Below are 13,920 nucleotides of genomic sequence, written 5' to 3'. Positions count from 1 at the left end.
AGCTAGACAGTCTAGACACTGTCCTGTCAGGGGCAGGTTCATGCTAGTTAATAAACGTAGGTCTACATCTCAGTGCCTCTCCAGATTTGTTAAATTATCTGAAGGTAAATTAATGTCATCTTTTCCTGCAGTCCATTAACTATGCTGGTATGGCCACATGGGGTGGCAGTGGTACAGGGGGTAGAGAAGTCGTATTATAATCAGGAGGTTACTAGTTCGATTCCCTGTCAAAGTCTCCGTGAGCTGTTTTATAACTTATTTTGAGCATCAAGTTCTCTTTGTCTGTAAATAAATATTTCGTGTTAGTACATTGAATGCTGTTTAGAGAATTCTAAAATGACTTCGAATTTCTGTTTGTAAATGTGATAACAGAATTCGGTATTTAGCAGTTTATGCTAGCTCTCGTGAAAGCAATTTTTTCATGTCCCCCCTCCCAGAATTACTCTCTGAAATTTGACCATGTATTGTCCCCCCCTACAATGAAATGGGATCTCCGCCCCCGTGTGTGTGTGTGTGTGTGTGTGTGTGTGTGTGTGTGTGTGTGTGTGTGTGTGTGTGTGTGTGTGTGTGTGTGTGTGTGTGTGTGTGTGTGTGTGTGTGTGTGTGTGTGCATGTGCATGTGACTTGGTGTTTGCAAAGATGTGTATTCATTATGAAATATCAATTGACAAGTGCTACCATTGTTTGTGTGTGTGTGTGTGTTTGTGTGTGTGTACGTGTAAGTACGCTTGCACACGTGTGTTCTGACTGTCAAGACCAAAGCAAGGCTATGTATTCATCATGCCATTTCGATTGACAGGTGCTGGCATTCCTCCAGAGTATCCTCACCCTGAACAACCTGACTGTCGAAATGACCCAGGACTTTCTGCCCTACAAACAGGAACTGCAGCTCAGCCTACAGAATGTGAGAGAACAGAAAAGATAGAGAGTGGGAGGGTCGAGGTTCATAAGAAGATGAAAAGAGAAGTCATTATAAAACTGAGACAAAACAGAAGATCCCCTGAATATCCCCTGCATCGTGTAAAAAGGAACATGTTTGGTCTTTTTTTATTGTAAACACAGCTGCACCTTCTGCAACAGCTGCACGGTCACATTTGAGTGTTTGTTTAGGGAAAATACTTCTGTGTGTTATAGCAAACAGGAGCGATAAAGCAGAATGGACTCAAGGCAGTGCCTTTCAAATTGTTGATAAACAAAAGCGCAAGTAATTGTGTTTTTAGCCTTTGTATCCCAAAAGGGGGAAGAGGCTCAGTTTCTGTGAAGCACTGAGGTTCGTCTTGAAGTACAGATTACAAAATAATTAACATAATGTTATGCATAATACTGATTGTGGAGCCCCAAAATTAAAAAAAGTAGAAAATGTTATCATGAGAGATGAGATCATGAGATCATTGTAATGACAGTAATTATGGCTGTGTGTGTGTGTGTGTGTGTGTGTGTGTGTGTGTGTGTGTGTGTGTGTGTGTGTGTGTGTGTGTGTGTGTGTATAGACACGTAACCACTTTGAGAGCACTCGAGACTCGATGGAGGACCTGATGAAGAGAATGAAGGAGCCGTCTCAGATTGGCAAGATGCACGGGCAGGCCACAATCCAAGGCTACCTCTACGTCCAGGAGAAATGTAAGTGCTTAGAAGGCTGTGTGGAAATAAAGCAGTACACTGAGGATGCCTGACAAGAGGATGGCTTTTCATCATGTCCCCTCTCTCCCTTCTTACTACATTTCCTCTCTCTCTCTCTCTGCGTATTTTTCTGTATCTGTGTTTTTTTTATTTCAGGGGCTTTGGGGGTGACTTGGGTGAAATACTACTGCAAGTATCTCAAAGACAACAAACTTTTTGATATGGTGCCCGTTGAACAGAAGACTACAACCAAACAGGTAGCTTAACATATTTAAAAAAATAAATTCTGATGTAGGACCAGTACCAAACAAACACACACACACACACACACACACACACACACACACACACACACACACACACACACACACACACACACACACACACACACACAGGCCCCACTAATGTCTTTTATCACTAAGATGGAAGTGGTTAGCATTAACCACATGCAGCTGTTTGTTGTTGTGCGGCGAGTGAAGAGTGTAAACATGTTGTTTACGTCTGTCAGACTCCCTCTAAGCTCACCCTGAAGTCCTGCATCCGCCGGAAATCCGAGTCCATCGACAAGCGTTTCTGCTTCGAAATAGAAATCGTAGAGAGGTAAGGGTCCCCATACTCTAAAGATCACTAAGCCCTGGGCTGTTTTTTAAAGGAATAGATTGAGGGGCTGATGGGTAACAGAGTGTGACTGGAAGGAGCAAGTGGGGTAAACAGCTAACCCAGCAGATGATGGAGCAGGTGGAGCTCAAGGGGCCATACACACAAACACAGCAGGGGTCAGGATGGCTGGAGGTGTGGGGAGGATGGGGGCTCAGTGAGACATCTATATACGCCACAAAGACACAGCTGCCAAGAAAGGACTACATACACGCCCTAACAGATGGCCCTGCAGGCAAGATGGGAGAAAAGGGCCAAGTAGGGACGATCATGGAAAACACACACACACACACACACACACACACACACACACACACACACACACACACACACACACACACACACACAGACACAGTCATTTGCAAAGTCCAAACCCCCCGACCAGCGTGCATAACATTTACACTCTCTCAGCGTGCATAACATTTTACTGTGGGAAATCAACAGGTCTTTTGCAGTTAAAGATCTGTGTATAGTGGCAGAGCTCATGAGAATACACATCTGTCTTCACAATGATATTACTGATGCGATGTGGTGTCTCTGGGTTGTTGCCATAGGAATAGCCCCCTGACTCTGCAGGCAGTGTCAGAGGATAACAGGAAACAGTGGATCGAGGCTATGGACGGGAAAGAGCCAGTGAGTGTCTCTTCCTTTTTCTTTTGCCATGGTTACAGGGAAAAAACACACACACAAACACACACACACACACACACACACACACACACACACACACACACACACGCACACAAACATGCTCAGATACATAAATAGTGCAAAATGTGCATGACAACAATTTTGTATGTTTTATTTTCAGATTTACCATTCTCCAATTCAAAAACAAGCTGAAAGTAAGTGTAGTTTCTTTATTTTTTGGCAAAATCTCGATAGCAGTCAGTAAATCTAAATCTAAATATTGAATCCAAAGGACTCAATTGAACATAGTTTTCTGCAGTGGTACCATCATGCCTACTATGTGCTTGTCTTAACATGTTTTTGTGTGTCGGTACAGTGGAGCTGAACGAGGTTGGATTCAAGTTTGTTCGAAAGTGCATCAACTTCGTGGAGACCAAAGGTGAGTTGCATTCTGAAGTAAATCTGAAGTATATAACACCAGACTAGTTTCACTCTGCCTGCTGTGGAAGGAACCAAGAATGAGATTGCTGTGGTTTACCTACCATGCTTATTGATTCCCAATGACTGTCTTGTTGAGAAAAAGAAATGTGTTCCTACAGTGGCCAATAGAGGTCAGCAGTGCTTCACATGAGCAGTTTGCAACGTCCCTGATGTGTGTGTGTGTGTTTGTATGAGAGTCCAAGAAAGACAGAGAGGAAGAGGGCCATCAGAGCAGATTCACTACCAAGCCTTGTTTACTGCGTGGCTCTACAAATAAGAACCGATCTAACCGTAACTTCCAGCCTAAGTTTGTATAACCCAAACAACAAACACCACGTCATACAAACAAACATCGTACATCATACAAACAAACTAAAATATTCAAAGTAAGATTTATCAGTGTAATGTGAATGTTAAGTCAGTGTCAATGTAAAGGACTGTGCTGGTAATAAATGAATATGTTCGGATGACCCCTTATAATGCCTTCATTACAAAACATTGAACTCCCCCGTCTCTCAATAGTGTGTACATAGCTTTAGACAGAGTGAGACACGTGGTGCAGCTGTTTGTATCTTACCAACAACACATTTTTCACATTCAGTATTCACCCTCCTCCACACACAAAAACGCAATCACACACACACACACACACACTCACACAAACGCACTTGCACACAGAAACACTTCCTGTCTGTGTATCTCTCATATTCTTTCCACCTTAAAAACAGTCAAAGTCAAACAGTCTCAGATGATTTTCCTATGAGATGAATCAGTAAAATGCTGGCTGCAGGTTCCACAGTTAGTACCATATAATATATGATACTGACATGGTGTTGACAAGTTCTGCCATAGTCTAGTTTTCCTCTCTCCGTCTACCCCTTATTTTTCCATTCCTTTTTACTCCCCCTGGGACACTCCCCCCCATTTTCTCTCTCTTGATTTACAGTTATTCTGTTTGTCAATCCAGCTACATCTTCTCACAGTCTGCTTCGACTGAAAAGCTTTCTGTGTCTTCAGAGTCACATCCAATAACTTATTTTACAAGCATAGTCAGAGGGTTGAAGTGACATTGAGTTTTTTTTTTTTTTTTTTTTTTTTTACTTCTCCCTCTCTCCATTGCAGGCGTTACCCAGGAAGGGTTATACAGGACAGTTGGCAGCAACATCCAGGTCCAGAAGCTACTGAATGCTTTCTTCGGTGAGGAATTCTCAAACCATTAGTACAGTATATGGTGGTCTGTATGTGCATGTTTGACAACATGTGCATAGACACACACACGCACCCAAATATACAAATTCTCTTCATCATTCACTCAGACACACACACAAACACACAAACACACAAACACACAGACACACACACACACACACACACACACACACACACACACACACACACACACACACATACACGCACACGCATACGCACACACACAAAAACATAACAAAGTTGAGGAAAGTTATCCATATTCATGTATGTTCGTCTGTGTGTATTTTTCCCTCATGGATGTTCCGTACTCTGTTGTGAACGACCATCTGTTTCGCCCCGACTCTCTCAGACTCAAAGTGCCCCGGTGATGTGGATTTCAACAGCAGTGACTGGGACATAAAAACTATCACCAGCGCCATGAAATTTTACCTTCGGTAAATGTCACACACACACACACACACACAATACACACTGACTGACTGATTCACTCACTCACGCAATCACTCTCTTTTTACACACACACATACACACACACACACACGCACACACAATGATGACATAGCTCTATTTTCAATTTGATCAGATCAATTGGAATGGCATATTGGAATGGAACTTTTTTTCAACATGTTTGTGTGTGGGTGTGTCTGTGTGCGTGTGTGTGTGTGTGTGTGTGTGTGTGTGTGTGTATCCTCACAGGACTCTGAGTGAACCATTGATGACTTATGGCCTCCACAGCAAACTCATTTTAGCTGCAAGTAAGATACTTCACTTTACACACTCAAGGAAAGATAAAGCCTCAAAGCTTTGTTGGTATGGCTCCCTATCCAGGCTTGCCCCTGCTGCACTAATTTAGAAGGCCCTAATGAAACAAGGCCAAACAGTCACACACCCCGTTTTCTTGGTGAAGTGTGACGTATGGCTCTCCATTTAACCATTGTAGCCTTTAAACAAAAGAGGGGCCTCTCTTGCAGTACTCCAGCGTTTTGTTACTCACAGTGGATGTTGTAGTCACTGATCAGTGTTGTTTGTATTTGTCTGACCATCTGTCTGTGTGTATGTCCATGTCGATGTGTGTGACAGAATCAGAAAGTCTGGATTTCCGGTTGGGCACGATCCACTCCCTGGTCTACAAACTGCCAGTGGTGAACCGCGAAATGCTGGAACTCCTCATTCGCCATCTTCTCAGGTGAGATGGCGTGCAGGTCGAGCAGGAGAGAGGGAGAGAGAAAAAGAGAGAGAGAGAGAGGGAGGGAGGGTCAAACCAACACTGTCGTTGTAGTACTCCAACAAGCCAGGCTTGACTGTAACTCCATACCGGATCAGGGAGCACTTCTTAGGCTGCTGAAACAATGGAAGTGTGTGTTTTGAGGACGTTCTTGAAGAAAGGTTCAGACTGCATAGTATATCCCATTACTCCTTGCGTGTGAGGGTTGGTAGAAACAGGCAGGTAGAAACAGGCTGATGGTATTCTTGTTCTGCTGGAGTGTACAATCAGTGTGTGTGTGTGTGTCCAGTGTGTGTTGTCACTCAGAGGAAAACTTGATGACACCTTCAAACATGGGTGTGATCTTTGGCCCTACACTGATGCGGGCAGAGGAAGAGACAGTGGCGGCCATGCTGGAAATCAAGTTCCAAAACATTGTCGTAGAGATCCTCATTGATGACTTCAAGAAGGTGGGACTTTATTCAATAGAAGACATTTATTCATAGATGACATTTTATATCATAAAGTCAGTCAGGTTGTTAGCCTTAACAACAAACAGTTGATGTGAACTAACATTTGAAATATATAAGGCCTCCTCTCTTGTTTGTGTCATCGGTACTAAACTGTTGAGGTGAATTGTATTTAAAAAGCATAGTTTTTATGATGCCATTGACAAAAGTCAAAGTCAAAGTAGCTTTATTGTCAATTACTTCACATGTCAAGACATACAAAGGAATCGATAGGACGTTTCCCACTCTCCCACATTGTGATCATATAGGTTACATTGTGATAATAATGAAGTGTAATAATGAAGTTGTGTGTACATATTTTAGATGTCCCCCTGTTGTGAGTCCTTATCTCTGGTTTGTGTCATCAGATCTTCAGTGGCCCCCCAGAGGAGAGCTCTGCCCCCCCAGTGCCTCCCCCGAGAGCTGTCCCGAGGAAGCGGCAGCCCATCACCATCTCCAAGCGCACTCCGCGCTCCTACCCCGCCTTACAAATGCCCAACGCAGAGTGTAATTATGTTGCTGAATAAGCATCTCAAGTCATCCCCCTCCCCAGTGTCGCAATCTTCATCGTCATCTTCGTCAGCATCATCATCATCATCATCAGCTCCATCTTCTTCATTTTTTATTTCTAATTTCCCGTCACATCTCATCCACATTCTCCCTCCCTGTTATGCTGGTTCATTAGTTAGGCTTCTTTTCCCTTCATATTAGTCATTATTAAAAGCAGAATTCCCTTTACTTTACTGGACACATGCTGTGATCCATACAGAGCATATAGAGTACATCTGTATCTGTACACTTCAAATAGATCTGCGCACTTACAGCCTGCACAAACAAACATAGTCACATCTTTTTTTCTTCCTCAGTTTAAGGTGTCCTTGAACCTTCTTTGAGAGGGGGAGGCACTGGCGAACATTATCTGCCTGTGTGTGGCGGACTGAATCCAGTCATTCGGGGGGGGGGGGGGGGGGGGGGGGGGGGGGGGGGGGGGGGGGGGGGGGGGGGGGGGTCGGGCGGTCGGACGGAGGTCTGTTTCATTTATATGGATTTACTCCTTCTGGCACAGTATACTAACCTTGTGGTGATTGATGCATACGTGCATGGGTGCACAACACAGACACAGACACAGACACAGACACAGACACAGACACAGACACAGACACAGACACAGACACAGACACAGACACAGACACAGACACAGACACAGACACAGACACAGACACAGACACAGACACAGACACAGACACAGACACAGACACAGACACAGACACACAATTGGAAATTTGTATGGTTAGATTTACTATAATATAGCTACAAACTATACTATAGAGTAGCCTCTATAGAGCTCTGTATAGCTAAGTGCTGTAGTAGATGAAACTTTAGACCTTGTGTGTGTGTGTGTATGTGTGTGTGTGTACATGTACATGTAATTTGTCGTGACAGATGTGAAACTGGCAGTTAGTCCACCCATCTTAGTTTTCCACTTCCTTTTACACTGAAAAACTAATAACAGGCTGCCTGAGACATGGAAACTAAGCACCACCTGTCTGCTTGAATCTAGGTTTGGGCCACAAGTGTGTTTATGTGTATGTGTTGGTTGTGTGTTTATTTTAAAGGTACTCCTGATAGTGTTTGTGTGGGTGGTTGGTACCTGTTTTTTCTTACATAAGCCATCTTCATAAATGCTTAATATGTGCCGTCATCCCTAGTCCTTTTAAACAATTTGGTCCTGTGTTTTCCCTTTCGCCTAACATTTTAATGCATCACTGATTTTTTAATGCCCTTCTCATTCTTTAATTATTTTGCTTTTGGCTGTCATTAAATGCATGCTCCCTCTTAGTCATTAATGTGTAGTGTTCTGTTTGTGCTTGTCTGTAGTTTTCAACTCAAAAAGTACCTTCCTCATAGTGTGAGTTGCTTCCTGTCAACCCATAACTCCTCCTTCAACACCCACCCACCCACACCCACACGCACAAGCACACGTGCACATGCACATACACATGCACACACACACACACACACACACACACACACACACACACACACACACACACACACACACACACACACACACACACACACACACACACACACACACACACACACACACACACACACACACACAGAGGGAGAGAGAGAGAGATGTTACATGAACAAGAACTCACTGCTAGACATAACAACATAAAAGCAGACTCCACGATACACACAGACTGTGCATGCAGTTTGAGATGATAACCTTTCACTGAGGCTCCTCATGTTCACTCTGAAGTTCTGGAGGTGAACTTGTGGGAGGAGGTCGCTTTGAAATGCACCGATGAACTGTAGGCCCACAAGTTCCTTTTCAAGATCTAATATTTTAGCATACACACAAAGGCTACCCTTTCTGTACTCCAAGTGCACATCAAATGTCACTTCATGTGACCAAATGCAACTTGCAGATATAATGTGTGATGATGTCTTTACTTTGGTGTGTGTGTGGGAGGGAGCAGTCACAGTCGTTTAGTCTAACTACACAGATTCAGCCGTGCAACACTCCAGGGGCCTTGGTTCACATGGCACTGTGGCCTTGATCACTTTTACCATGTGCCAACACAAGCCGAAACCACGAGACGTAAGACTGGACACACATGTACTCGGCACCTCACTGATACAAGTGCTGAGGACAGCCATAGTACTGCAGCGCTGTTAAATGATCACCTACGTATTTCAAAGGGTGTACAAAAAAAATCATTTGAAGGTGTTATCGAGATATTTTCACTGACTCATATTTCTTTCTTTCATTCTTTCTTTGCTCTTAATACCTGTTTTTTTTTTTCTTAGCTTCTCGTTTTCTTGATGTATGTCCCTCTTGGTCTTTCTGTGTGTCTCACTTTTGCCAACTTCTTTTCATCCTAAACTCTTCACCCCCTGCTCATACTGTACTTGACTTAAAATAAACCTTTAGCTTCCTCTACTCCTCCTGTTGCTCAGTCTGTCTTATGCTCTGTGTTCTCCTCTCTTTGTCATGCAGTGAGGGAGCTGAATGGCAGTGCCCACAATGGCGTAGAGTCGGAGGGGGACCTGCACCCCAGCAGCCCTACCCCACCGCAGAGAACCAAGCTTGTTCCCCCTTCCTGCTCTCCGCCCTCTATCCCTTCCTCCTGCCATCCTTCCTCTGTCCCTGCGTCCTCTGGCGCCCGTCTTCCGCTCCCACTGAAACCCACCCCCACGCCCCGACCGCAGGACTGGCACTCCGACAGCGACGTTGCCAAGATGGTTGCTAGGCTGCAAGATGGAGGCCATCGAACCGACACCACGGGGAACGGGGAGTCGGGAGTGGCGGTCGGCCGTGCGCAGTCCTTCCAGGGCAAGAAGCCCCTGCCACGTGGAGCCCAAGAAGGTGTTTACTCCCCGACACGCCAAAGCACAGACAAACAGAACTAGCACAGGCACCAGTCGCCACAATGCAAAATGAATTGTACCACACGATTCTGTACCACTACACAACAAAGCTGTTATATTCTACAGCATCTGTCTTTTATCCCCTGTAGTAAAGAAATCACTAATACACTAACTTTGTGTGTTAGGCTGATTTAATAATAGTAATAACTGAAGTCCAGTCTATTACTCTCACACGATCTTTGTGTGTGGTCAAGCATTTGCCATTACAGTATGCGGTGTGTATCTTCTCTGCTTCCTGAAATATACCTGGCTATCTCATGTGTCATCCGTGCGCATGTTCTTTCTCTCTCTCTCTCTCTCTCTCTCTTACTCTTTCTCTCGTGAAATAGGAAACGGTGAGAGCTTAATGAAAGGACGGTCGTTCTCCGAGAAACACTCCATCTGCAGGCCCCCGACCAGACCCCCCGACCCACCCAATCGGACACCCACCAGACCTCTCTCCTCTCCCACCAGCGAAGACTCTCGTGCATCTTAGTGAGTACTCCCTACACACACACACACACACACACACACACACACACACACACACACACACACACACAGACACAGTGAGAGAGAGAAAGAGAGAGAGACAAAGAGATACGCACTTACATGCTTAAGTATTTTGTGAGGACTAGTCTCTCAACGTGCTCCAATTAAAATCTTAATCAAAAGAACAATCAGTTAGTGTTTCCTCCTAGCCCAGGTCAATCTACTCCTAATCCAAAATCCCTAATTTCACTGTTGAGATAAAAAAAATAAAAAACCTCTCATTTCCTATTGTATGCAGTGCCGCCACATGGAACACATGGAACACCTCAGGCTCGTTGTTCCAACTGTCTTTTGGTAACCATCCTGAGTGGAGACATGTATTCCCTTTCGAATTACCTCTAATGGAACTGTATTTTATGGGTCAGGCAGCTGCAAGGGATCACTGTTTTTATATACTTAAGCTAGCTGGCTTCCTGTTTTGATTGTAATCTTGCAAATAGATGCTTTAGAGAGGAGAAAAACGGTCCCTGGAACTCTACTGGATTCTGTAATAAGCAACTCAAATGTATTAATCAATCAGAAAGCTTAAGCTTGGCTGTGATTTATTTGGTGCATTCACTGCACATTGAAGTGTGGGGGGTAGAGCAAGATATTAACTCTTACTGCCTCTTTGGAAAGATATTACTATGCTATTTTTTCAGAAACGAACCAGCTAACAGCCAAGAGACTGGCATTGCAAACCCTAATAAGAACACAGCCAGCTAGCTTGCTAACTGTTGTTTTTTGGCGATATATTTATTGACATCATGCTGTACAATCTGTTCTTACACTGTGGGGTTTCCTACCCAGGGCACAAAATCACATACTGCATGGCCTGGGAAAGTGAAAAAAAGGTCCCTGGATCTTCACTGGCTATATTAACAACATTTTCAATGTTTATTTTCAGGGTAGATTTTGTCCATGTTTTATATTCAGGGTAGATTCCTTTTGGGACCTAAGCTGTGAAGTTAGCAAGAAATGCTAACATCACTTATAGCATCTCTATGTCGTTCATTAAATGTAGTCGTCAGCTGGGAAGGCCTGTAGCTCTCCATTTTAGAGACTGCAGACTGAATGTGTTTCATAAGAACCTCCCTCACATTCCTTGGGTGATCCCACTGCCAGCAAACCCAAGTGTTGTGCTCGATGAAAAACAGACAGGGAGAGAGTTACACTTCTGGATTCATGACTTTTTTTGCTGATGATGGTTAGTCTCCCACTTTCATTCTCTTTGTTTTAATTATTGTTGTTTCACTGTCATTGCAGTGTGGCCTCCAAGACAAAGTTTTTTGAGAATGCATCACGACAGACGGGAGGGTAAGTGTGTGTGTGTGTTTGTGTGAGAGAGAGAGAGAAGCAGAGAAAAAGAAAGCGAGAGAGAGAGAATGGGGGAGAATGAACCAGGAAATCCTGACCTTAATATTGTGCAGGATGGAGATTGTAATGGATGTCAGTAATGACACATTGGAACAGTGCTTTGCTAATCTGGTGGAAGGATGTCAAATACAAAAGACACTTTGTGTGATGACCCTCCTGGCATGTTTCTGGAGTTGACACTGAAATTATGTAAATAAATAAACTAACACAGAATATTGTCTTGCAATATTGTCTTGCCTGTGTGAGGTAAGGTGAGTGTTTTTGAGAGTATGTGAAGGTAGCCAATGTGTGCTATTACGCCACTCTAGCCAATATTATAGCTAGTTATGGGTGTATGGGTACCCACCTTTCAAGCCACCCAATGGGCTAGACGGTCTCCTTCCTCTTGACCACGCTACCATTAAGTGGCTGGAGGATGCAGACATCCCAGTGTGAATTGTGAAAGACAAAATTATATGAATGACGACAGTGTCAGTGAGCTCAAAAGTCATAGTTTCAGAATAGAATCCAGAAGCTTTCTCAGATCTGACTAACATGAAAGGTAGGTTAGTGGTACTATGAGCCCTAGTTGTGTGTTGTCTGATGCTGTCATGGCTTCCACATCTCATGATAGAAGAGAAGGGCACTTTACAGGGTTTGGGGGGGTTTGATTGTTTTACCTACAGACAATGGGCACTTACTACATCAGCATTAAAGAAAAATAATTAAATTAAGAAGATATGACATTCAGAATGATTCAGAAACATTATGTATGGAAAGAATGTGAGAAACTGTCTTTCTTTATTGCCTTTAGAACAGGGCCATACTGTACAGCATTCTCCTTTTCCATTGGAGTCCTTTGAAGTGTTTGTGTATATGAATGGGGATGTAAAGTGTGTGCATACGTGTGCATGCTTAAACACATGGTGACATGTTCCCTGGCTTCCTTTTTTGCAGGTCAACTGTCCCTTCCCCGACATCTGAGGTAGGAGGAAAATGATTAATGAACTCACACACGTCACACACACGTCACGGCAGCGCTTTGTACGCTGTTCTGTTTGAGATATGGATGCACATGTTTATGATTATCCTTGTCTTTTTACAGAATTCCAAATGAGATTACTAGCTCCCTCTATATTCAACTGGTTCTGAAGAAGAATAAGCCCCCCCCCCCCCCCTACACACACCACTGCTTTTCCAGCACTTTTGCATTTATCTTGTGCCTGTTGTGTTGCTTGGAAACAGTTTACAAACAGTTCTATTAATAGCTATTTTTTTAGAGAGAGAGAGAGAGAGAGAGAGAGAGAGACCTTCCTGGCCTTACCTTTCAGTGATAGCAGTGTGTGTCATATAAGTTTGTAAGTAATGTAAACGTGATGGGGCTCCTACCACGCCTGCATTTACAAATGTTACCTAAAGAGAGAAAGTAGAGGAACGGGGGGGGGGGGTGCCGTGATACTCACTTATCATTCTCTCTGAAGCACATCTCATGGAGGAATCAGACTGCAGAATAAGTACTCGTTTAAACTTCAACCTATACATGCGTTTACCTGTGTGTTTGTGGTTGTGTGTGTGTGTGTGTGAGAGAGAGAAAGAGAGAGAGAGAGAGAGAGAGAGAGAGAGGGATAAAGACTATAAAGACTATAGAGTCATAATGACTCAGTCTCTAAGAGGTGCAACAGTATTCTCCAGTGGCATCACCACATATGTTGATGGTACTGTGGTCAGACTAACACTTTGGTTTGTTTTCTTTTCATTTTGAGTTTTGTGTAGCACTCGTGACAAGTGTTTTGCTTTGGGATTTCATATAATTTCATCTGACCTGATGGCCTTGGTGTAGAACTTTCTTGCATAAGCTTTTTACAAATGTTTACTTACTGAATGTCTTTTTTTGTGAATTTGAAATGTGAAAGGTGCAAAGGGTGACAGAGGGATCAAGATGTGGAATTCTTGAACATCAGACATTTTGGGAATATTTTATTTATTTGTATTTTGTGGTGAAAAAAAAAAAACCGTTTTCCTCATTTGTTTTTATCCTTTAGTTGTCTCTTGTGTTACAGTGAGAGGCCTCATTTATGGACATTCCTAAGTGTCTTCCTGTTTGTGTGTTTGAATCTGGGTCACTTTTGTCTGCTTGATGTTTACAGAAATAGTAAAGAACGCATCTCCCTGTGCACTAAACTGGCTCTTCTCACCACTACAATGCAACACTCATGTTAAATGTATGTACGAATTGTCTTGAATGTACTGCAAGAAAATCAGAAGGAAAACATTTTTATACCAAATAAAGTGGTCCAAGTGGTC

The 13,920-nt window shown here is 43.4% G+C and overlaps 1 protein-coding gene across 2 annotated transcripts in view; it reads left to right on the top strand.

Annotated features, from left to right (window-relative positions):
* The window catches only part of ophn1 (oligophrenin 1), a 22,879-nt gene extending 8,959 nt beyond the window's left edge, over positions 1-13,920 (top strand). Inside the window, exons 7-24 of one of the 2 annotated variants that reach the window (XM_012822943.3) lie at positions 800-904; positions 1,491-1,620; positions 1,777-1,877; positions 2,129-2,220; positions 2,832-2,910; positions 3,089-3,122; positions 3,284-3,346; positions 4,510-4,584; positions 4,946-5,030; positions 5,293-5,351; positions 5,677-5,782; positions 6,111-6,270; positions 6,678-6,816; positions 9,320-9,688; positions 10,080-10,224; positions 11,527-11,577; positions 12,574-12,601; positions 12,722-13,920. In XM_012822943.3, the coding sequence (XP_012678397.1) occupies positions 800-904; positions 1,491-1,620; positions 1,777-1,877; positions 2,129-2,220; positions 2,832-2,910; positions 3,089-3,122; positions 3,284-3,346; positions 4,510-4,584; positions 4,946-5,030; positions 5,293-5,351; positions 5,677-5,782; positions 6,111-6,270; positions 6,678-6,816; positions 9,320-9,688; positions 10,080-10,224; positions 11,527-11,577; positions 12,574-12,601; positions 12,722-12,733 (1,833 nt within the window). In that variant the 3' untranslated portion in view covers positions 12,734-13,920. Of the gene's footprint in view, positions 1-799; positions 905-1,490; positions 1,621-1,776; positions 1,878-2,128; positions 2,221-2,831; positions 2,911-3,088; positions 3,123-3,283; positions 3,347-4,509; positions 4,585-4,945; positions 5,031-5,292; positions 5,352-5,676; positions 5,783-6,110; positions 6,271-6,677; positions 6,817-9,319; positions 9,689-10,079; positions 10,225-11,526; positions 11,578-12,573; positions 12,694-12,721 lie in introns of those variants that run through there. The other variant, XM_031571998.1, reaches the window with a different exon arrangement.

Source organism: Clupea harengus, chromosome 8, assembly GCF_900700415.2.
Source record: "Clupea harengus chromosome 8, Ch_v2.0.2, whole genome shotgun sequence".
Taxonomy (NCBI): Eukaryota; Metazoa; Chordata; class Actinopteri; order Clupeiformes; family Clupeidae; genus Clupea; species Clupea harengus.
The sequence above is the reverse complement of the archived record's forward strand: the minus strand, read 5'-3'. Positions and strand labels throughout refer to the sequence as shown.